Genomic DNA, 25,002 nt, shown 5'->3' with positions numbered 1-25,002 from the left:
ATTAGGATTGAATCGCAAGGCAATCACACCGTGTGTATAAGGCATCGAATGCAGTTAGTCAGAATTGCACCATGTATAGACCAAAAATACAAGAAAAGTAAAACAACCGGCGCTTCACTTCAAAGTTGCTGCAAAGATCTCTATTGATAACAACTACCAATGCTAACAAAACGACGGAATATACACAAGGAAAAATATAGAGATCACTGCGCTACTTATCCTCTCAAATATATGTTCTCAAAAAATTAAATGACAACACTTCTGCCCCAGTACTGTGTTCCAATGTTGTTCCCAATAAATGATGACACTTCTTTAGCCTTGATAAGCACTTTCTCTCCATACATGAAAAAGAGAAGCAAACAAAAAAGATAATCAGGCCGGATTTCTCATATGCATAATGATTAGTAGGGTTTCGAGGGAAAGTTCCCAACTTCCCAAAACTGGATTGCTTACACGTGCTTACAGGGTATAGCGTGTGTGTACTCTTATATGTACACATATAATGGTATCTTTAACACCAAACAATGCTCACACTGTCTTACGTGGTAAGATGTATGCACCAAGCATGTAAAGGTATCTTTTCTTGTTCCCAATCAGATGGTATACCATATGAAATCAAATAAAGAACTCCTCATGGTGCAGATATGATAAAAAAACATGAGGCTTTGACACAAAATAAAAACTGATAAGGCAAGCCTCGTACCGCGGAAACAGGGATAACAGCAGGTAGTCGATGGAACCCGGGTACCTCCTGCTGGATATTTCCAACCTGGTCCTTGGTAACGGGGATAACCTTTTAAGGTCCTTGAAAAAGATGCCTGGAGCGTCGAAACATGTTGGAGAAGGGTTACCCCCGTTACCAAGGACCAGGTTGGAAATATCCAGCAGGAGGTACCCGGGTTCCATCGACTACCTGCTGTTATCCCTGTTTCCGCGGTACGAGGCTTGCCTTATCAGTTTTTATTTTGTGTCAAATAAAGCCCCATGTTTTTTTATCATATCTGCACCATGAGGAGTTCTTTATTTGATTTCATATGGTATACCATCTGATTGGGAACAAGAAAAGATACCTTTACATGCTTGGTGCATACATCTTACCACGTAAGACAGTGTAAGCATTGTTTGGTGTTAAAGATACCATTATATGTGTACATATAAGAGTACACACACGCTATACCCTGTAAGCACGTGTAAGCAATCCAGTTTTGGGAAGTTGGGAACTTTCCCTCGAAACCCTACTAATCATTATGCATATGAGAAATCCTGCCTGATGATCTTTTTTGTTTGCTTCTCTTTTTCATGTATGGAGAGAAAGTGCTTATCAAGGCTAAAGAAGTGTCATCATTTATTGGGAACAACATTGGAACGCAGTACTGGGACAAAAGTGTTGTCATTTAATATTTTGAGAACATATATTTGAGAGGATAAGTAGCGCAGTGATCTCTATATTTTTCCTTGTGTAGAATTGCACCGTGTGTACACTACATTAGACCTGCATGCATTTAGATTGACAATTCAACCTTTATGCATCAAAGCAGGTGGCAGGTTGGGCACAGGGGACGCTTTCTCCCTTTGGAACAATTCCCTGCAACAGCTCCATGTCATGTATACATGTTTAAGGGGCTTATTCTCAAAGCTACAAGACCCTTAAATCTGTGAAAATATCTGTTTGGCTGAAATAGAGGATCCTAGTGTAACCATTACAAAAACAAACTCCTGTAAATGACAGTCAGACAAGGTCATTTTTATTTACATTCCTTTTGCTATAGTGCCCGGCTAGCCCAAAGTAGTTTCGGGATGTACAGTAGAACTATATACACTAATTCCAAATGGTAAAAACATCTTCCGTTCAGCTAACACTTTACGCCCAAATCCTCAGCAGGCGGTACGGTTGATGACCAATCTTCATGATCCTGGACTTGTATCTTTTCCGCTACCGTGACAGCTGACATCTACTGCCCTCATCAATGATGGCTGCGCCGTCCCCGCAACGTAGGAGGTGTGTTAGGTGACGCAAGGACGCGCCGCCAGTCAGGACTCAGGCAGTGCAGCGTAGGCCCGGCTTGTCAGAAGGTTACAGGCGGGTGTTCAGGTTTGAGGTCGTCGGTGTCACTGACCTGCTATCTCGGCTCAGAGTGTGACCCGGACCCTACTGTGAGCGGCCGCCCATGCAGAAGATGCTGTCTATACTGTCCCGTGTGTTGCAGGGCTCGGCCCAGAAACCTGTGCCCGTGAGTATAGGCAGCAGCCGCTAACACACAAGACCTATCTGGGTGCTGGATCAGCTTGCAGCAGAACAAGGCAGAAAGTGACCCTGACATACAACACAAATAATATGACATGGCTGTAATAGCGAGGCACACTGGTTGTTGGCCATGTCAATAGTCATGCAGAGGACTGGCAGTGACCAGGAAACACGGAAGCCTGGCCATGTCAGTAGGGGACTGGCAGGAACAGAGGGGCACACAGGGCACTGCACATGTCAGCATGGGACTGACAGTGACAGAAGGGTGTACATGTAATTTGCAGCGACAAGAAGGGTGTACATGGGGCTGGCAGTGACCGATGAGACCACGGAGGCCTGGCCAGGACAGTAGGGTGCATGCTTGCCATTATATAAGGGGCTGGAGGGGACTAAACCTAATGCAGTGTCTGGTTGTGATGGAAGTGGATACAGGGGACTGTCGGTGGCAGAAGGGATCTAAGCAAAGCAGTAAGGGGACACTGGACACAGGACATTAGCACAAGTGACAAAAGTGAATGCAATATTATAATTCAAGGGCATACAGAGCACTGACTGACAGAAGAGGACACTGGTGGGGACAGAATGGGGAGCAAGACACTGGCTGTGACTGAAGGAGAGAGGCAGTGGGACACTGGTGGCTTGTGTTGACCGAAAGCGATGCAAGTGGGTGCAGGGGACTGGATATCTGGAACGGAATGCAGCTTGTCTTTACAGTACATTTTTTAAACTGTCATTCTTTGTCATAGATTGGCAGTTCTTTAACTGTGGTTCCTGACCATCTTGTGACTCCATGTTGTTGACTGTCAGGCTGATGACTTTTCTGATCTCTCAGTCAATGATCTAAGGCAGCGGTTCTCAAACTGTGGGAAAGTGGGTCACGACTATGTTGCTGATCTTTAGATTAATGTGTCTGTGGAGGATCTAAATCATTAAGTAAACACCCATTGCTTCATTCTTCCATCCCCCTGTCACCCTTTGTCATCCCCCCCATTACCCACTGCCTCCCTGTCACATTAGCGGTCACTTCACTACAATGACCACACATGTGGCGGCAATTCAGTAGTAACTTGCTGGGGTCCTGTAATAATTTTATTGTCTGATGTGGTCCCAGAGCAAAATAGTTTGAGCATCCCTGATCTAGGAGTCTGAAAAACCTGTTGAATTGTCTGTTCCTTTAGACCAGAGGTAGCCAACTCCAGTCCTCGAGAGCTACCAACAGTTTTTTTGTTTTTTTCAAAATATATTTATTAGGGATTTTTTTACATGAAAAATGCTTACACTCCATACATTTTTCAGAATGAGAAGCTACCAACAGTATCTCCTCGCAGAATCACAAGTGAAGTAATTAGCTCCACCTGTGGATCTTTTAAAATGTGTCAGTGAGTAACGAGTGCACCTGTGCAGCAGCTTGGCTGTCTGAAAAATGTGAACTGTACTCGAGGACTGGAGTTGGCTACCACTGCTTTAGACTCCTCGCAGAGCTGGCTTAGAGTCATCAGACAGCTGTGCCCCCACTCCAGTGCTCTTCCTCTCCACTGCTAATGTCGATACCAGCAGCAGGTTGCACTCCTCATCTACGTGCAGATATTCATATGTGACGCATGACTACCAGCAAGCGCACACCCGTGTCATAGATACAGTCAGTGCTCAAAGTATACTAACAATAGTAGTGTTCATTCTAGCACCTGCTATCTTTGAAAACCTATGCAGTTCCTCTTCCCTGCCTGGGGTGTCACTGTCTGCTGTGGTGTTTCTAGCACAGTGTGGTCTGTATATCAGCACTGACAAGCAAACCAGACCTGTGCTAAAAAAACATCACAACAGACAGCGACACCCCAGGTAGGGAAGAGGAACTGCATGGGGGTTCAAAGATAGCGGGTGCTAGAATAACCACTAAATAGGTAGCCGAGTAAGAAACAAATGCAGCGGCACATATATATATATATATATATATATATATATATATATATATATATATATATATATATATATATATATATATATATATATATATATATATATATATATATATATATTTCACTCCAGAGTTAGCAAAGGACGTAGTTTAAATGAGAACAGAACAGACACCCTTTTTAGCCATTCTCTCTGGTGAGATGTGACTTTATTTTTTATTTTTTTTTATGTCTTGGGCTTCCTGCTGTTAAAGGGGGCTGCTAGTGAGGTAAGGCTTTACCTATATTTGTCAGCTGTGTTCATTCTTATTGCATTACACCAAGCTTTGCTACTTTTTTTCTCCCTTTCTTTTGCCCATTTTTTACATTGCTAAAAAATGCTATTGCTATTTTTGTAACCAATATTAGGTAAGTACCCCTTACTTCATTAGACGGATACCTAGCCAGTATGGTGATGTCCCTGGAATTTGGATGGTATAAGATCAGCAAAGCAGGATCTTCTAGGAATGGACACATTTTTTGTTCTTTTTGCAGAGGTGCAAAGTGCCGGCAATACAAAAGTCATCTTCCAGTTCTGCATCCGTTCTCTGCAGAAAGCCATTCCACACTGCATTTGTGCAATGAACAAAACTTAGGTGACGATGGTCAATAAGGGTAGTGTAGTTGTAATGGGATTGGAACATTTAAAGCCTAATTCCAACAGCGAATTGTGCAGAACTTAATAGTCTGATATGGAACAACTAGTGTATTTCTTGAACCCACAGGAACACTTAGCTTTATCTACTTTCGGTGTTTCCTATGTACACTCTCTACCCTTATTATTATTTACTAACAGTTTCTTATGTAGTGCATACATATTCCTCAGCGCTTTACAGAGAATATTTGAACATTCACATCAGTCCCTGTCCCAGTGGAGCTTACAATCTATATTCCCTACCACATGTACACACACACACACACAGACATTCTAGGGTTAATTTGTTAGGAGCCAATTAGCCTTCTAGTATATTTTTGGATTGTGGTAGAAAACAGGAGTACCCGGAGGAAACCCACACAAGTACGGGGAGAATATACAAACTCAGCACAGTTAGAGCCATGGTGGTAATTGAACCGGGAATCGAACCCATGACCTCAGTGCTGTGAGGCAGTAATCTGTGATGCCCCTTTACCTTTAAGTCTTGGTTTCAACCCAAACTTTCAGTCGGTCTTCCAAGCTCTATGTGCGGTATTCAATTGTTTATCAAGCATTTTAGCTCGCTATCCCCGGAGTGTGGTGAGCTGTAATGCGCGAATGCGTGGCTAAATCGTACCATAATGAGCACGATATGCACAAAAAAAAAAAATCAATTGCATATCGCCCCACAATCTTTAGATGGTAGATCCAGCACAATATAAAAATTGAATAACATTCTATGTATCAAGGGGCCAGATGCACTAAGCTTCAAAATGTGATAAAAAACCAACCAATCAGCTCCTGCCTGACATTTTCCAAACACAGCCTGTGACATGGCAGTTAGGAGCTGCATGGTTGGCATTTTATCACGTTTTGAAGCTTCGTGCATCTGGCACATGAAGTGGTCGCTATTTTGACCTTGTCTTTATTTTGACCGCCGGTCAATTGCTGTCTGTATTTTGACCGTCAGGATTTTAATTGTAGGTAAATCATACCGAACCAGTAAAAACAGCTTGGCAGGGACTTTCACAGGAATGGTAAATACCCACCTAGCAGATTACTCTATGGTGTAGACATCAGCAGCAAATGGGTTTGAAAAGACACCTACTGTACATATGTTAGTCTCAATTTGTGTTAATTCACTTCACTGCTACTGCAGTAGTTTTGTGTCCCATAATGGCTGCTGGTGCACGAAACTTTGCACACATTGCTTTCCAGTCACTCATAATTATCTGTGACATTTGTGTCTGTATTCATTTAGTGAAGATTAGTACATACTGTATTATCTGCCTTCTACTCATATCAAGTAATGTGATTTTTATTTTTAAAGGCTGTCCGGGTTATGGTGGCATCAAGGAACTATGCCGACTTTGCATCAGAAGCAACGTTTGACATCAAGGTAAGACTTTGTTCTCCAGCAAACAATCGCCAGATATATTTCCCCCACTGTAGTAGTGGTAGTAGTATTATAATAATCACTTTTTTTCTCAATGTTTCATTCTAGAAGTGTGATGTGCACAAACTGGAAGAGGCCCCACCAACCACAGCGGTACTGACTCGCGAGCAGGGGCTGCAGTATTACAGGACAATGCAGCTCATCCGCCGCATGGAACTGAAGTCTGATCAGCTGTACAAGCAAAAGATTATCCGTGGATTCTGTCATCTGTATGATGGTCAGGTAAGAGCCATGACCGATGTTCTCTGGGGGTGTTATTGACATGTTCATTTGTGCATTATGGTGGCATACATTATAAGGCAGAAATATACCTCATGAATACCATTTGTTGGATTCTGATCTCTATTTGTATTGTACAGAATGGGTTTGTGATGATCCCCGTGTGATCGTCTACAGGCTGGAACTATTTGCAGATTAAGTATTGAAATCTTGTTGTGGTCAGCAACACCGGTTGGCCATTTTTGGTGTTTGTGTGGCCTAATTACACTTCTACATTGTAATAAAGCCATGATTCATATGTAGTTTCTTCTAAACAGTGATAGTACTTTATCAGCCCATAGTGTGTGCTCAAGCTATTCCAAATTATTTGATCACTTATTTTTTTACTGCAAACTTAAGGGGTGTACACACGGTGCGATTGCCTTGCTATTCGATCCCAATTCGATTGGTGTTGAATCGCAGGGCAACACAGACGCATTCAATTTGGACGATATAGTTAGTACAGATCTGTACTATAGAGTGTTGCCTGCACCATAGGACAACGTTATGCTGCAGAGCGGGAGACTGGAGAAGCCGGGCATGCGCATTCTAATCCCCAAATCCTGTCCATTTTTAGGCAAAATCCCAGGATCCCATCGATCCTGGGATTAGCCTCCCTAATAATGTATATTTGATGTGCTTTGATGTCCACATGGGACAGAGATACAGGAGTTTTTCTCCTCTTATACACATATATTGTACAAGAAAATTGCTAAGAATGTGCTATCTGTTGGACTAGGTTACCTCTCCAGTTATGTGAAGTCCATTGATCAGTGCTGTAAATGTATTTTAGTGCGCTCTATAGAGGAAATTTATGAAGATGAGAGTTCTATTTCATGGGATGTTGCTATAGGCAACCAATCAGAATCTACTATTTATATAGGAGCCTTATATAATATAATCTGATTGGTTACCCCTAGCAACATCCCATGTGAAACAGAACTCCAGTCTTAGTAAATTTCCCCCTATATGTGGAATTACTGTAAATAACCATTGATTCTGTCCTCCCTAGGAAGCGTGCTGTGTTGGTCTAGAGGCTTCCATAAACCCCACAGATCACTTAATTACAGCTTACCGAGCTCACGGCTATACCTATACCCGGGGGGTGTCTGTGAAGCAAATCCTCTCAGAGCTCACAGGTATGTGATGTACAGTCTCATTTAAACATTACCATCCACAAATCTCATTTACATAACATCTAAGTAGTTGCCCAGCAGTCGCTCTGCATGCGTGGAGTCTGCCTTTGGTAGGATCCACCATGTGGTAATGTGGATGAACTTTTTTGCCTTTTTTTCCCTCAAAAATATTGGTCAGTTTAGTTTCACTTCTGTCTTAAATAGCTGTGAGCAAGGAAATGTCACTTCTTTGTTATACGTCACCTTTATATTAAGCTTCTATTACACTCGGCAAAGTACAGATAGAAATGCTCTTTCTGTGAGGGTATCACTGGTTGTGCAATACTAATCTCATTATATATGTGTATTACATAAGTGTAAGTGTGATGCCATCTCAGCATATAGATAAATCAGGTCCAGTGGTTCTCATCCTCGGTCCTCAGGACCCCCCAACAGTGCACGTTTTCCAGGTCACCTGGCAGGTGCACTCATTATTCACTGACACATTTTAAAAGTTCACAGGTGGAGCTAATTATGTCACTTGTGTTTCTGTGTGGAGACCTGGAAAACATGCACTGTTGGGGGTCCTGAGGACCAAGGTTGAGAACCACAGTTTTAGCCGGATTTCCGTAAAACAGGGAACACATCCTTAATGTGTCTTCCCTAAATCCAGTGGCTCCAGTTACATACATTTATTTAAATTTAGCGCTGTGCACCATATTTGGAACTCAAAACCCTTTTGCTTCGGTTACATAGTTTTCCCTCTCATAACAAGTTGTAATTGATTTAAAAAAATGAGGTACAAATGTGGATGCACCAACTTCAAATAACCTGTGCTTAACAAAGTATTCCCCCTTCTGCCGATGTACTCCCATGGTAAAGGGTATACTTTCCTCCTCAGACTGCTCCGTTTTATGGCACATATCCAGGTCATGTCATTGACCATCGAATGATTTTTCTCCCCTTCAGAAATAAAACTGACTTTTATTCCCAGCATTGATCGCTGAATATGGGGTGGCAGATGAGTCATATGACATCAGCCGCCCGCCCTGAGCAGGGGAATGCCCAGCATTTTTTGTGGCACCCATAGAATGCTGGGTGTTCCCCCTGTCTGTCCCCACCCGCCCCCTCTGGAGCGAATGGACCAGTAAGTGTGGAACTCACCGAAGCCGTTCGCACATGCCCATTCGCAACCCCCAAACATGGGAGAAGGGTCTGCATCAGCCCCTGGGTTAGGACTTTTTCCTGTGTTTTCCAGCCACAGTCCACAAGGCATAATCAGTCTAGGTTTTAAAGATAGCCATACTTGAGCACAGGAGCCTGGTCTGTGCTTAAGCATGGATGTCATTAAAACCTTGATTGTTAGGCTGTTGCAGGAAGTGAATATTTAAAGATTCACAAACGCCTATTATTTTTGTAGTTGTCCAGTGTAAATATGATGGGTATACCGTAATAACCTTGATGGCCATGTGACCTAGATCTTGATGAACAATGATGTTAGAATTTGACAATGATAATGTAATCTCAGTTTCACATCATTTGATTGTCACCAGTTGATTTGCCAATGTCAACTTCACTTGGCAGTAACATCATTAGTGTGATGATGCCACCAATGATGTCTACAGGGCAGTGATATTGATGATGACATTACATCATACTTGCCTACTTTTAGATAGAGACACTACAGGACACTTTAGGATGCAGGGACAGTTTTTCTGGTCTGTAAGCCCTGCCCCCCACCCACACAGCAAAATGCTGCGATTTGCAGGTCTGCATGGAAGAGGCGGGGCTAAATGATGCAAAAGTCAGGAGTTGTGGGAGAGTTGACAAGCATGCAGTACATCCTATTTCTACTATAAGCTTCAGTTATGTTACCAGTATATAAATAAGCATGACATTATGACTTTTTTCGGTACTTGTTTCCTAGCACGGCCACAATCTGGAGTAATCGTGTCCCTTACTTAAGGGACACGATTACCCCCGATGGACCCGATTTCTTTTGAAATCAGGTCCATTTTGCCGGCTAGGATACAATATCGGGGGCATCGCGTCGGTCGGGACCATTAACATTGGTCCCGACGCGACCGACGCGATGCCCCCGATATTTCCATAGGCTTCAATGTTAAAAAATATTTTAACATTGAAATCTTGTCGGGAAAGTTAAAATATCGGGGGCATCGCGTCGGTCGGGACCATTAACATTGGTCCCGACGCGATGCGACGCGATGCCCCCGATTTTTGCATAGGCTTCAATGTTAAAATATTTTTTAACATTGAAATGGTGAAAAATTGTGTAAAAATGTGAAATGGGCCAATATGACCAATTTCACATTATAGATGTCCCCGTCGTCACCCCACGATAGACGCCAACCCGAAGCGTGGCGAGCGCAGCGGTACACGTCCTCCGACCTTTTCATGCCCTACTATCCACTAGGGCGTGGAGTGAGAATATAATAGTGTGGCGAGCGCAGCGAGCCACCGAGCCCGAAGCGTGGCGAGCGGACGCGGATACCTTCACAGTTATACGCGTCCCCTTGCAGGCTTCACAGGTGTCCGTGGCGACGCGGACACCTGTGAAGCCCGCGAAGGGACGCGTTTCCCTGTGAAGGTATCCGCGTCCCCTCGCGGGGCTCGCTGCGCTCGCCACGCTTCGGGCTCGGTGGCTCGCTGCACTCGCCACACTATTCTATTCTCACTCCACGCCCTAGTGGATAGTAGGGCATGAAAAGGTCGGAGGACGCGTACCGCCGCCCCTCGCGGGCTCGCTGCGCTCGCCACGCTTCGGGTTGTCGTCTATCGTGGGCTGCAGTTTACGCGCTTACATTTGGGGGGGTTTGGAATTTTTTTCATTGAATCCAATGTAAAATTGGGTCCCAGGGACCCAATTTACATTGGATTCAATGAAAAAAATCGGGTCCAAAATCGCTCGGTCGCGTCGATCGCATCGCATGCGACCAAATCGCATGCGATGCGATCGACCCGATTTTTCCGACACGACCACCCCGATCTAAATCGGTGTGGCCGTGCTAGGAAACAAGTACCCTTTTTTCATAACCATTTGACAATTCCATCAGTGAGCTTTCTACTTCCTTTCAATAACACTGATCATGTTAATCATGGCATCAAAAGTGACACAGTGTGACTTCCCTCCTGACTTGAGAACATCATTTAGGTCACCATGTAATAATGATGTAGTCATTAATACTGTATTCCTACTGATGCTTTCTGCTTTTCATGGTGTTTTTGGCACTTGATAACCTCTCCATTTCATGACCTTACTAGTGATATTCCCAATGTATAATGACATCCTGCTCAATGGGAACTTAGACCATTTAGTAGTTGTATCACCAGGGAAGTCATATTAGATCCTGTAGATTGTAAGCTTGCGAGCAGGGCCCTCCTACCTCTGTCAGTTTGTGTCACGCAACGGAATACAAGAACGTCAAGGAGAGATGGATTAGGCATTCTAAAGAGTGAAGAATTTGCTTATAGCAACTCATCAGCTTCTTTCTAGCATTCTTCTAAATGTTAGGTAGAAACTGGTTGCTATGGACAACTACTCCACTTGTCCTCTCGTTTAGAACGTTTGCTATACCTTCCCCATGGACATTGTATAATGGTGCCTCTGTTTGACCATTTCATGACTTACCTGATAACGTCTCTACTTGATGACCTTCACCATCATCAATATGTAACATCTTGATCGCATCCATACTGTATTTATAGGTGGGGGTGGTTTTACAGATTATCCCTGATTTATCTGCTGTGCACCACGGAGGCTTCTGTTGCTAATTGTTGCTAATTCTGTTGCTAATTCTGTTGTTCTAATGTGTTTCTTCTTTTCTTTTGCAATAGGAAGGAGAAGCGGTTGTGCTAAGGGAAAAGGCGGTTCTATGCACATGTATGCCAAAAATTTCTATGGTGGAAATGGTATTGTCGGAGCTCAGGTATAGCAATATATACATAGTTTTCATTCTTATGCAGTCAGCACTTAGCCATGCAAACACTGTGTGCCGGTGTCCTTTTAATGTAACCGTATGTGGATGGGAGCGATTTTAAATTAAACTATATTTCTTTCCTTGCAAAAAAACAAATTCTCAAATATAAAGCAATGGCACACCCCTGTGCTGGACTGGAACCAGATACATTTTCTTGCAAAGGCACTGTGAAGATTTTAGGTTGGGGGATTTCATTTAATTTTTATGCCCCATAAAAGCTACATTTCAACACCTTAAGGGTAACTTCACTTACCTACCACATCACCTACCTGACAGAGATATATCTATCTGATGCGGAGGGGGGGGGGCACAAAATGTTTATGCCACTATAAATTTTATTTATAACATTGCACTTCTATTTGGGGTAATGACCCTGGTTCCCAATAACATACGTTATGGATAAGAGTGATATCTGTGACAATTGGAGAAATACAGATATGTCCTCACACATCTTTGCTGCAGTGAAGCCTTTTAGTTCCCCAGCTCATGTGTGAAATGCAGTGCAATGCTACTAGGATGCACAAGGAGGCTGGGCTGATTCATTTATTATGACGCTTTCTGCAGAAAAAGACTATGACATTGACAGAGCTTCGTGGGAACTGGCAGCTCACTCACACTAAGTAACGTGCGCAGAATGCAGTTCATTAAAACAGCTTGAAAGAGAAGTGAAAATGAAACGAATAATTTATGCTTATGAAAGCCAATTAAGATTTTATCAGGAGGATTGTGCCTGAAAACTAGTTGGGATACTGTACAAATGTAATTCAGTGTTTTACCACCAGAGGGTGCTACAGTTTGTATAAAAAGTATGTGTTATAGGGCTAATTCGAAGCTGAGAGCAAAGGAAAAGGGCAAGTACCTGTGCACCTGGACTGACCATGTTGCAATACAAAGGGTACAGATACATTATAGTACCTGTGCACCTGGACTAACCATGTTGCAATACAAAGGGTACAGATACATTATAGTACCTGTGCACCTGGACTAACCATGTTGCAATACAAAGGGTACAGATACATTATAGTACCTGTGCACCTGGACTAACCATGTTGCAATACAAAGGTTACAGATACATTATAGTACCTGTGCACCTGGACTAACCATGTTGCAATACAAAGGGTACAGATATATATTATATTTTGAATGTGTACATTATATATTCTGGCTGTTTGATTATTAGGCTACTCTACGCTACAATTTAGATGTCCGTTTGAACTCACCCTTATCTGAAGGCACATACACACTAGACAATTTTTTTATACTGTATGCACAATAACAACATATCGTAACAATCTTATTGTGTATATTGTCTAGTGTGTACACAGTGATGGCTAACCTTGACACTCCAGCTGTTGTTGAACTACACATCCCAGCATGCCCTGCTGCAGTTTTACTATTTGGCCATGCTATAACTGATGCAGGGCATGCTGGGATGTGTAGTTCAACAACAGCTGGAGTGTCAAGGCCATCACTGGTGTACGCACTATATCGTTAATGATGCGCGCTTCGCCACGGTGCAGATATTTGCTGTTGCTCCTAACTCAGGATCCACCCTGATGTAAGCTGTGTGTTCCATGTTTTCTTCCCAAGCCCATTCCTAGAATTATTGTGGTGCTTTTATTGCTATATCACTTGGATAAAATACCTTAATATGCTCATTACTTTACCTACCTCCAGGTCCCGCTCGGAGCAGGCATTGCATTGGCCTGTAAGTATTTTGGAAATAATGAGATATGCCTTTCCTTATATGGGGATGGTGCTGCTAATCAGGTAATACAATTATACATTTATCTTATGTAATGTTTTCTTATGTTCTATATAGTTCTACAGTCTAATGATCACAGCTGCTACTGTATATTATACAGGTTGCTCTTGTGACTCCAGGTGACACAATGATATCGATTTGCAGCACAAACATCTGCGCTTTCAATTGGGGCAACTAGACTTTTAGGGGGGATTCAGTTTGCATCTCATTCAACAGCTCATTGTGGTCTCTAGTTTATTCTTGCACTCTATAGAAAACTATGGCCCTCCAGCTTTGATGAAACTACAAAATCCAGCATGCCTTGCTATAATTGTAGCATGCCCTAATAGCAAAACTGTGGCAAGGCATGATGGGACTTGTTATTTCACAACAGCTGGAAGGCCATAGTTTGGACATGCCTGCTATAGAGGGTACATAAGACAATTCACATAATTGAGTCTATTCTAGAAGTCATATGAGGTTTTATCACCTGGGCTAATTGACTTATGAGTATCAGGGGTTTATGTTGGGCTCCCCCTTGGTTGGTTACTGCTTATGCTCTGTTATAACAGCTACAATTATATATTTATATTGGACTCCTGTATATTTGTTTATACTGGGTTGGTCTATATCTACCTCCAGTCCTAAGTGTGGATTTATTGGCGCCTCATTTGGTCCCGCCCCTGGTGTCTGCATTCTGGTCTCAGGTGGTACATTGTGTTAGTAGTACTGTAATTCAAGATCTATTCTGGATGCTGGTAGTGGTTTATCTGGACTATGCCTTTTCATACTTTTTTCAGTAAAAATACACAAAACAAAAATGTATATATGTGTACAGATAATCATTGTGAAGATTGTAAGCTTGCGAGCAGGGCCCTCCTACATTTTGACTGTCTGTAAATACCCTGTTTTGTTGTATCACTGTCTGCTATTGTAAAGCGCAACGGAATATGCTGCGCTATATAAGAAACTGTTAATTAATAAATAAATAAATTGTTTGGTGGCTCATCGCCACCATTAGCCTAGACACCTTTATTTCACTGTGTATGTCTGTTAGTAACTCCAACAGCAGTTAGTGTAAGCTTGAATCTGTTAATGGTACCTTGCATAGGAGAACTGGTGGTGCTAGCAAGTAAGACGAAGGCCAACTTAGAGTTCATTCTAGCACTCACCATCTTTGAAAACCCATGTAGTTCCTCTTCCCTGCCTGGGGTGTCACTGTCTGCTGTGGTGTTTGTAGCACAGGTCTGGTTTTCATATCAGTGCTGATATACAGACCACACTGTGCTAGAAGCCTTACATCAGACAGCAACACCCCAGGCAGGGAAGAGGAACTTAATAAAGACTGGGGGGAAAGGATTTATTCTGCACTGAAATGGTCTTATTGTATTAAATCTGCTGTCTCTTGTATGTTCAATATTCAATTCCTTTAGGGCAGGGGTGGCCAAACCGGTCCTCGAGATCTACCAACGGTCCACGTTTTCCAGGTTACCTAGCTGGTGCACAGCTGTAGTCATTACTAACTGTCACATTTTAAAACTTGCTGCCTCTATTCCTACTATAGATCCACAGGTTGCCTGGAAAACATGCACCGTTGGTAGATCTTGAGGACAGGTTTGGCCACCCCTGCTTTAGGGTATTGGTTTGTTCGTCTACTCCAATAAGAGAGATGGTGCTACCCTTCTCTGATACATATATATATATATACAAAAAAAGAAGGGGAAGGGATAGTGGAGAAACAGTGGGTGCACACTGCAGATAGCTTTATTAGACATCCAACTGATACTTAAATGTTTAAAATGTAACTTTTATTATACACGATATTAAAAAAGAAGTGTACTAATTACACCTTCTTGTTAGAAATATTGTATAGAAGTGCAAAAAAGTTTAGAAAAGTGGTTAAAATAAAAGGGGATGTGGATGCTCTTCTGTGTCTGTGTCCCCCTGACTCAATGGGGGGTATTCAATGCTGCAGCGAGCGGCCGGCGAGGGGGTTAAACAGCGAGGATTGCAGAAAACCAGCGATTCTCGCTATTTAACCCCTGCGCCGGCCGCTCGCTCTATTCAACGTTCTGGGGAAATCCTCGCCGTCACAGGACGGCGAGAATTCCCCAAAACAGCGAGACCCGTGGCTACTGCAGAAAACTCACTGTTTTTAGCCGCGAGTCTCGCTGCTTCTAGAGCCGCATCCGCCAATTCCCCCTCGCTCAAAAAACTGAGCGAGGGGGAATTGGCGTATGAGGGGGCTGCGTTGAATACTGACAGGGTGAGTGGTGACAGCTAGCAGGAAGCTCTGCTTGCTGTCACCACTCGCAAACAGCATTGAATACCTGCCCTTGTGTCGACTCTCCTTGTCACTTTAACGAGAGGGTGCTATTTTATGCTTATTTGCTCTATTTCTGACTTTAGTGTATTGACTTTCAGTTCCTGCTATATTTCCTATTCCCAGCAACTTGCTTGGTACTGTTGTGTAAGCAGTATCCTACTACAATGTTGCCTTTTTGTCTTCAAGGCAACCTTGTTAACGATAATTTGATACACTTATGTTTCACTTTAGGTCTGATGTGAGCTATTTTTCTTATTATCCTCACCTTACACTGTCTATCCTTTTATTGCTGTCTTTTAGTATACCACAGCTTCTTTATTCTAGTACAGTAATTATATTGATTCTGGGATTAGAGCCTGCATATTGTCCTCCTTTTTAATTATGTTTCAGCAATAATTATTGTACTGGTCACCTAGCATGTAATTTGCTGCTTCCTATTGTTTTGCAGTTATTGTAGCTATCGATGTATGCTACTTAGCTGCCCCACAGCAACGTCTCCGTAGTTATTAAGGAGAGTAGGTTGTTCTATTATTTATGAGGATGACCATTTTACTGCTGTTTTTATACAGGTGACCATTTATTTCGCTTATTAGCGTTTCTTTTAATTTTATGTGTTTTAGCAGGCTCCATTGTTCACTGTTGAATATTTGTGGTACACACCATCCCATCTCCCTTCATATAATTAGTGTTCAATCACTTTTAGATGTTTGTGGTGCGCTTGTGATACACACCATCAAATCTTTCTAAGTACAATATGTGTATTGTTTTTTAATACACATAAAGGGAGAATTGGAGATTGTTGCTGGATATTGTTTTACACAGCAGCCGTTCGCCGCGTGCAGAGTATGAGCGCTGCCTGCTTCCCCTTAATGTTGGGTATGCGATACTAGCGCAACAATGGGGTCTAAAACAGTTGTTTTCTCATACATACGCAAGTAAAGATTGGAAATGGTTACTGTGTATTCACTATGCAACGCAGCCGCTCGCCGCGTGCAGTATGTAAACGCTGCCCGCTTCCCCTTGTATTGGGTATGCGGTACCAGCGTGGCAATGGGGTCTGAAACTAATGTTTTCACAGACACACGCAAGTGGGGATTGAAGACGGATACTGTATCACTCTGCAACGTAGCGCTTCTTGTATAATAAAAGTTACATTTTAAACATTTAATTATCAGTTGGACGTCTAATAAAGCTATCTGCAGTGTGCACCCATTGTTTCTCCACTATCCCTTCTCCTTCTTTTTTTGTATAGGGAAGAGGAACTGCATGGGTTTTCAAAGATGACGAGTGCTAGAATGAGCACTACCAGCCCATGCAGGAGGACGTCACAGATTAATCCACCGTCTCATGACCCCATGGAGGAAAACCAGTGCTTCTGCATTCATTGTACAAATTATATTCACAATTTAGTGTTTGTAATATCCCAGTGCCTATAATTCTCCAGTGTAAGATAAGCACCCTCTATCTCTCTAATGTTGTGGTAGGAGATACATTTCCTATGATCCCACACCTTTGTTGTTAAATGCTGCATTTCCCAGTTTGCTTTCAGTCTGAGTCCTCCTGTCTGTGGTGGTCAGTGAGGGTGATACAGTACTGAATGAGGGGCTATGTGAGGACGGGTCATTGCATTTAAATGATGATCCACAACCTTCCTGTAGTAATATGTACAGTTCTTCTTTGCATAATATTGTAGATCGCTGTTGCTGGAGACTCAGCATCTTCTTATGGTTTTACAGGGGCAGATTTTTGAGACGTACAACATGGCAGCTCTTTGGAAATTGCCATGTATCTTCATATGTGAGAACAACAGATATGGTATGGGGACCTCTGTGGAGAGGGCGGCAGCCAGTACAGACTACTACAAACGTGGTGACTACATCCCAGGCCTGAGGGTGAGTTCCAGTACCCAATGTGTGACACAATGAGCAGTGTGCCCAGCTACTGCTTATGCTTTGTCTAAACTATTACTTACAGATTTTGTTTACAGACCAAGTGAATATATTTTCCTGCTTGTCACTTGCTCTCAAATGTTACATGGCTTCTCAGAAGAGCCATAAATGGATGAAGAAGCTGTCTGGACCCTGTGGCCATGCACCTCACCATATACTGGGTCCTGCGTCCATGCACCTTACCATATACTGGGCCTTGTGGCCATGCACCTTACCGTATACTGGGCCATGTACCTTACCATATACTGGGCCCTGTGGCCATGCACCTTACCGTATACTGGGCCCTGTGGCCATGCACCTCACCATATACTGGGTCCTGCTGCCATGCAACTCACCCATATACTGGGTCCTGCTGCCATGCAACTCACCCATATACTGGGTCCTGCTGCCATGCAACTCACCCATATATTGTGCCGTGCAGCCATATACTGTGCCTTACTGCCTGTACCTTGTTGCCATATACTTTTTCATATACTGTGCCTTACTGCCATATATCTCACTGCCCTGTGCCTTACTGCAGTAGCATCTCTTGATAGGATCAAATAGGTTTGAGGTTACCAAAAGGTAAAAAAGATGGGTAGATTAGATGGGCCAAGTGGTTTTTATCAGCCTGTCAAATTCTATGTTTGTATGTATCATTTGTTATGAGGCAGAGTGGGTTTGGTTCAATCGCACAAGACCGTGTGTTGTTGATGGGCGCTAATTTTCCAGAGGCCCCTGAGTGTGATAATAAAGACCTTGTAGGTGTGTTTGTTTACAGGGGTGTGCTATCACTAGACAACAAACATTGTATCAGAAACTAAAAAGAGAAAGATTTGTCATACTGTGATGCACCAAAAATAAAAATCTACCTTTTATTAAAGCAAGCGAAAGGTAAAAAAAACAACACAAACAGACAAGTGAACATATATGTCTTAAAATGCACGTGCGGCCTTGCCATGTGTGCTAAATTTTGTTATGAAGGATCAATACAAATCCAGTCCAAACTCCTTACGTGTGTCACAGATTATTAATAACAATATACTGCTTGTCAGGCAGATGTGTAGTTGATCACGTAGGAGTGGGCTTTGCTACTGTTTGCACAGGAAGATATTACAATGTATCTCCCTACAGAACATCCACAGGCAGCAATTGTTGCTGTTCCACTGAGGTGATACTATGGTTACATATAGGATTGTAGGTGGTAAGCAATGAAGCTCTGTCACCAACTACTGTATATCACATATAGTGCCATTATTGTCTCACACAGCTCTTAAGGATAATGTAGATATATACTGTGATGCTGGTAGTTATATATTAATATTAACCCTTAGCTTTGATTATATGGTACTGCGTGTAGTCCACATAAATTAATGAAATACTGGGACGGTATATAGGCCAGTGCCGATGGGGTTAATTCACTATTCTAAGCCGCAGCTTTAGACTGATAGTTACGGGTAGTGTTCTGCCGATAGGATATAATAGTGGTAATGACACAGGGTGTACACAGGCAAACAGTTTAGCCCTATTTGTAACACAGATACTTTATTGATAATAATATTATGTGCTCCTTGTCATGCGGATAAATGTGTATCTGATCACGTAAAAATGGGCTTTACTTCTGTTTGCACGGAAAGGCACAACAATACAACACCCTTCAAAGTATTCACAGACAGCAATTGTTCCTGTTCCACCGCGGTGATATTATTGTTGCATACAGAAATGTAGGTGATAAACACTGAGGCTCGATCACCAACTAAATCTCATATGCAGCACGGATATCTCATTAGAACAGCACGGATGGTGTAATGGTTAGCATTACTGCCTCACGTCGCTGAGGTCATGGGTTCAATCCCCACCATGGCCCAAACTGTGCGGAGTTTGTATATTCTCCCCGTGCTTGCATGGCTTTACTCTGGGTACTCCGGTTTCCCCCCACAATCCAAAAATATACTGGTAGGCTAATTGGCTTCCAACAAAATTAACCCTAGAATGTCTGTGTGTGCATGTACATGTGGTAGGGAATATAGATTGTAAGCTCTATCGGGGCAGGGACTGATGTGAATGTTCAACTATACTCTGTAAAGTGCTGCGGAATATGTGTGCGCTATATAAGAAACTGTTAATAAATAAATAGTAAATATGCAGCAGTTAATGTCTCATGACGCTGTTAAAGATAGTCTACTTATATACTGGTGGTTATATAGTGATATTACCCCATACAGTTAAGTATAAATTTGATACAGCGTGTATTTCACATGTATTAAAGAATTACTGAGTCCGCATAATATTAGGCAGTGCTAGCAGGGTTAATACACTGTTATGAGCCACAGCAATGACAGCTGCTATTGGCGGTATGCTGTAATCGGCTATACTAACGGTAGTGAGACAGGACATATGCGCGCAAACAGTCTGGCCCTTAAAAGGGCTAAGATTAGAGTGTATATATGTATCTTTAGAGGCACACACGGAGAGCGACGCCCACACGGCTTAAGGCATATGTTGACAAATAATAGATTTATTAAAGTGTGTTTTAACATTAGCCAATACAGCAGAGTATATGTTTGAGCTCATTTACTTCTAATATATGAATGCCGTGTTTCCACCACAAGAAAAATAAGAAATATCCTATTCAATATCTTCATTGCTAGAGTGTATCACTTACTGCAGCATCCCATTATAATCGCCTATCTCCTGTCCGCAGGTTGACGGTATGGATGTTCTGTGTGTCAGAGAGGCTACCAAGTTTGCTGCTGACCACTGCCGATCTGGAAAGGTACTGTAGTCTTCAGCGCTAAATCTTATATTTTATGTCCCGCTTGTTCCTAGCATTGTCTAAAATAACCTTTATTTTTTAGGGTCCTATTTTGATGGAACTTCAGACGTACCGTTACCATGGACACAGTATGAGTGACCCTGGGGTCAGGCAAGTGCTAATGTGATGAATCTCCATCCATGAGTGCTGTGATGTCAGCAAGCTGACTCGGGCACCTTATCACAGTGCAGCATTAATAAGAGTCCTCCAGAAAGTGTTTTCTATTGTCTCTCAGATGATTACAGTATGCAGCATTACCAGGACTCGGATATTGAGAGAGTCTCTGCAATTGCTATATTACAGTATAGTAAGGATTGTATGTGCACTTCTTGGTTTCCTATTGTCATTCAATTCATTGTGGGATGCAGTACAGTGGATAGATCCTGCCACTTGAGCGGATGATATATCCTTTCCCCAGGCAGTGCCTGATAAACTAATACGCTGATTCAGCTGCAGCCACAAGCATTAGATCATACTGTACATGCCAGTTGTATAACCTTCGTTACATGCACATGAGCAGTATGAAGACGTGTGTTTAGCAGTATAACAAGGGGAGCCACACTTCTGTTAGCCTAGGGCACCTGGAACCTTTAATCAGGCCCTGTCCCCAGACAGGCTCCTTGGTATGACACAAGCTAAACCAACACCTTCAACTGGAGTTAACAGCAGCAAATGACTGGGACAAGAAAGCATTTTATGGAGAGCAGTTCTTTCGTAATGCAGTTGTTGACGATATAGTCAAAGTGAGCTGCATGTACAGACAATGGAAGACATTGTGAATGAATCGCCTGGAAAGGAGTCCCGCATTTAGGAAATACACCTTGGTGATGGTACAGATCTATTAAACAATTGTGGGATCTTGTTCTGCTTGATCGTATTGCCGGCAGGTCCCACTATGAAATAGAAAGATGTTGTGAAGACCCTTTCCACCTAAGATTTCGGTGGTCTGGGCAAAGTGGCCCTTCCTCTTGAGAAGAGCCTGGAATTTACTTCCATCAGAGGGGCAAATAACTAAATTATTTGACCCAGGGATCATGGTGTCTATACGGACTGCTAGGGAGCCTGGATGGCTGCTTGGCCATTGTTATCCAGGTCAGGTTATAGTTCTCATTCTTGAGGAGTTAAGAGCAGAAGGGAACTGTAAGCATTGCTCCCTAGTAATGGAGGTGGACATACCCTCCACTCCATTTTGTGGAAAAAGATGATTTATCATTGGCCAGTTTGGTTTGATTGCGTGGTCCTTGGGACAGAATCTGCTGCTGGGAGGATAGATTTTAGTCGGTTACATATAGCATTATTGAATAAGTTGATTTGATAAGTGGTACGATGGGTTCATATTACAGGCAGGAGAGATCGCAGTCAATCATATAGTATGAGCGGGACCCCCCCTACACACGTAGCTGTGGCTTGGAGAGGGGTCTAGAGCTCTAGTACCTGGACCGCTCTTTGGTGAGCATCTGGACTCTGGCAGGCTAGGATGTCCCAGAGGTGCATTAGTAAGGGGCTTAGTTCTCCTTATTTATGACATTTTTGGAGGGTTTTTACCTTCTTTCCTTGGTATTCTGTACATGTCGTGGTGGAGTATAAGGAGTATAAAGCATATACTCAATTTTAAATGTTTACAATGACATGAAACGAGTGGTGCTTTATCTCCACCTCCAGCTACCGAACTAGAGAGGAAATTCAGGAGGTGAGGAGTAAGAGTGACCCGATCACTCTGCTGAAGGACAGGATGCTGAACAACAACTTGTCCAGTGTGGAGGAACTGAAGGTACATTATATTATTCTGTAATACGTTCCGATTTCTTTCCTTACATTATTCAATTCTATATTATATTCTATATTATTATTCAATTTAATATACTGTATTATTGACAATCTCCCAGTATTCTCAATGGCATGCTGTGTGTTACTACAAACATTTAGAATACCATTTGTTAAATCTTTTTGTGAGGGTGATTAACTGTGAAGACCGCCCATAGATACATTTACTAGTGAACACATTCAAGGAATCTGAGCATCAGGCATTTCCTTGGCTGATTGCGGTTAGTAGCGGAGAGCACTGACAGAGACGTAAGGCACATTATACGTACAGTATATCCTCTTTTGTCCTGTGCTGTAGCTGCTGATTGGTCAGTGCTTTCTGCATGTCACACACTGCAGGATTTTAGAATTTCTTTTACAGAGAGAAACAGAGCGAGTGTCTTCTGAATTATGAAAACCATAACTCAAAATATAAGAAAAGGAACTACATTATTCCACATGGAATAACTCCTGATACTTGAAATGGGAATTTTTTTTGCAAGTTGATGACTCTGACATTGGTGAAGGTCAAGTCTTCAAAATAAAACAGGAGGAGATGTTGCCAGCAGCAGCCAATCAGATTCTAGCTATCGTATTATATAATGTTCTAGGTAACAGATAGCTGGAAGCCCATACCTTGATATGGGCAACTTCTCCACTTGTCCTCTTTAGAAATTCTTTGCATCTACCCTCAGTCTGTTTCTGTGGATTGTCAGCAGTGTGGTTTGGCATATTTAATTGCCTTCATCTGTAACCATGGAAACAGTTGGTGCATTATACAATTTGTTTCCATGGTTACAGATGTTTCTGAGGAAGGCCAGTCTGCAAATTAAGGGAGATACAGATGTGTCTACTTTCATCTAGCTTTCATGCATGTTAAACGGTCCTTCTTTTCACACCATGCTGAGCATCTTTTCCTGTGACTTTTTCCACTAAAATATGTCTTGTTCGCAAAAGATGCGAATAGGATGCACAAGCAGCTGGATTGAATGTTATGCAGCATGCCTATATTCTGTGTGTGACCTGCTGGCTCACTAATGCCAGGCATTTATCACTGTGTTGTGTATTTAGGCAAGATGTATGAGGATACTTCTATAGTTTGGAGATTGATACCAACCATAGGCTAGTGTTATTATCCAAACAATGTTTAAAATGGCAGTTAGGAGCGGATTGACTGGTACATTATTGATCTCCACTTTATATCTCTTTGATAAATTATTTGCATAGCATTACTCTTGTTACATACAAGTAACTCATGCATACATATTTAGTACAACAGACTGAAGGTAGAAAAATCAGGGACTGTGTCGGTCATGCCCTTCTGGAAGCTCTTGTCTGGAAAAGCTACACATCACAGGAAATCTAGTCCAACAAGCCACCGTGTCTGCAGTTGATTGTTCTAGGGAACAGTTTTGTTTTTCAGACATGGGGGTTAAATGGTAGAAAATAAAAATCTATTCACTTTTGTTTAGTGAGAAAACAATGATAAGCCTCACAGTACAGTCTTTTACATAACTAGAGGCCTGTAACTTGGTGCCGGCAGACATTCCGACAGTTGCGATTCAGACTGTCAGTAGTCCCGGGAAGGGGCGTCATAGCGTCCGTCCCCGCAGTCGGGATTCTGACATCGGTCTAATGACCTTCTTAATTCCGACTGTTGGGGGATTATACCACAGCCCTGTAACCGTTAGAACTGATATAACTGAACAATATGTGATGTGTGGCTACCGTCCACTAACACAGCTGTTGTCTTGCAGGAAATTGATGTTGAGGTGCGGAAAGAAATTGAGGAAGCCGCTCAGTTTGCCACTACTGACCCAGAGCCACCCCTGGAGGAGCTGGCATATCACATTTATAGTGACGAGCCATCCTTTGAAGTACGAGGTGCAAACCCATGGATCAAGTACAAGTCTGTCAGTTAGACCTCGCAGTCCATCATACAATGCCATGTCTTCATTAGTCTGTTACTCTATGACCCTTCTATTGGGAACTGTCCATATTTCATATAACACATTCTAGCTCTAATGGGAGTGAGAACCAGATGTCTGTTTCAGATACTATTCATTTGCACCTTTGGGACTCCCACTCTCTGTGTGGCTGGAAGGATTTCACTGTAAGTCAGCTGCCTTCGATTCTACTGGTGAGACCTAGACCTAACAAAGGGTTACAACAGCCATGTGGTTACACCCCATTACTGTCCTGTATTTATAGAAGGCTCCTATTCTCAAACGTATGCTGAAAGCCAGTCATGTGTCTTACCATATACGTTTTGCAGTCATTAAAATTTGGCCTTGATATGTTTCCTTATGTTTCCTTACTTGTTTTGTTTTATTCTATTTAATGCCATTACCACTTATGGGTCTATGTACTAAGTCTTGGAGAGAGATGAAATGGACAGAGTACCAGCCAGCCAACCAGCTCCTGTTCTTTTTGAAACCCAGCCTGTAACGTAGCAGTTAGGAGCTGATTGGTTGGTGCTTTATTTCCATCCACCATCTCTTGAATCCTTTTTTCTTGTAGGGGCAATTCAGTTAATGACAACGATTTTGAGGTGACTGCGTACCTTCCATTTCTCCAGCATCTCGCAGACATATGTCGTCTTCTGCACCTTGTAGAGGTGTGTGGAAAAATCTGCTAAGCTCATGCACCCTAATGCCCCATACACAAAAGGTGATCACGGCGGGGAGGGGACCGATGTCAGAGGAGAGACGAGGGTAGCTGGGGCTGC

General features: G+C 42.5%; 1 protein-coding gene across 2 annotated transcripts; it reads left to right on the top strand.

The window, feature by feature from the left end:
- The first annotated feature begins 2,017 nt into the window (after positions 1-2,017).
- On the top strand, positions 2,018-24,581 carry PDHA1 (pyruvate dehydrogenase E1 subunit alpha 1). 2 transcript variants are annotated; one of them, XM_083172495.1, is made up of 12 exons: positions 2,018-2,231; positions 4,413-4,427; positions 6,162-6,230; positions 6,336-6,509; positions 7,558-7,684; positions 11,516-11,607; positions 13,336-13,428; positions 17,465-17,620; positions 20,361-20,432; positions 20,515-20,582; positions 22,134-22,242; positions 24,032-24,581. In XM_083172495.1, the coding sequence occupies exons 1-12, from the start codon at positions 2,169-2,171 to the stop codon at positions 24,194-24,196; spliced, it is 1,203 nt and encodes a 400-aa protein (XP_083028621.1). In that variant the 5' UTR covers positions 2,018-2,168; the 3' UTR covers positions 24,197-24,581. The 2 variants fall into 2 exon arrangements, with proteins under 2 accessions (XP_083028621.1, XP_083028622.1); XM_083172496.1 differs by lacking the exon at positions 4,413-4,427 and having other exon boundaries at positions 2,019-2,231.
- Positions 24,582-25,002: the final 421 nt, after the last annotated feature.

The sequence above is a fragment of the Crinia signifera genome, chromosome 2 (assembly GCF_055691185.1).
Source record: "Crinia signifera chromosome 2, ASM5569118v1, whole genome shotgun sequence".
In the NCBI taxonomy this organism is placed as follows: Eukaryota; Metazoa; Chordata; class Amphibia; order Anura; family Myobatrachidae; genus Crinia; species Crinia signifera.
Note: the sequence above shows the minus strand (reverse complement) of the source record. Positions and strands in the feature narration are given on the sequence as shown.

Excerpts from the sequence above, each read along its gene's own strand:
- PDHA1 (XM_083172495.1), top strand. The coding sequence starts at position 2,169 with ATGCAGAAGATGCTGTCTATACTGTCCCGTGTGTTGCAGGGCTCGGCC. Across the intron at positions 20,433-20,514 it reads ACCACTGCCGATCTGGAAAG|GGTCCTATTTTGATGGAACT; the intron begins GTACTGTAGTCT and ends TTTATTTTTTAG. Across the intron at positions 22,243-24,031 it reads CCAGTGTGGAGGAACTGAAG|GAAATTGATGTTGAGGTGCG; the intron begins GTACATTATATT and ends GTTGTCTTGCAG.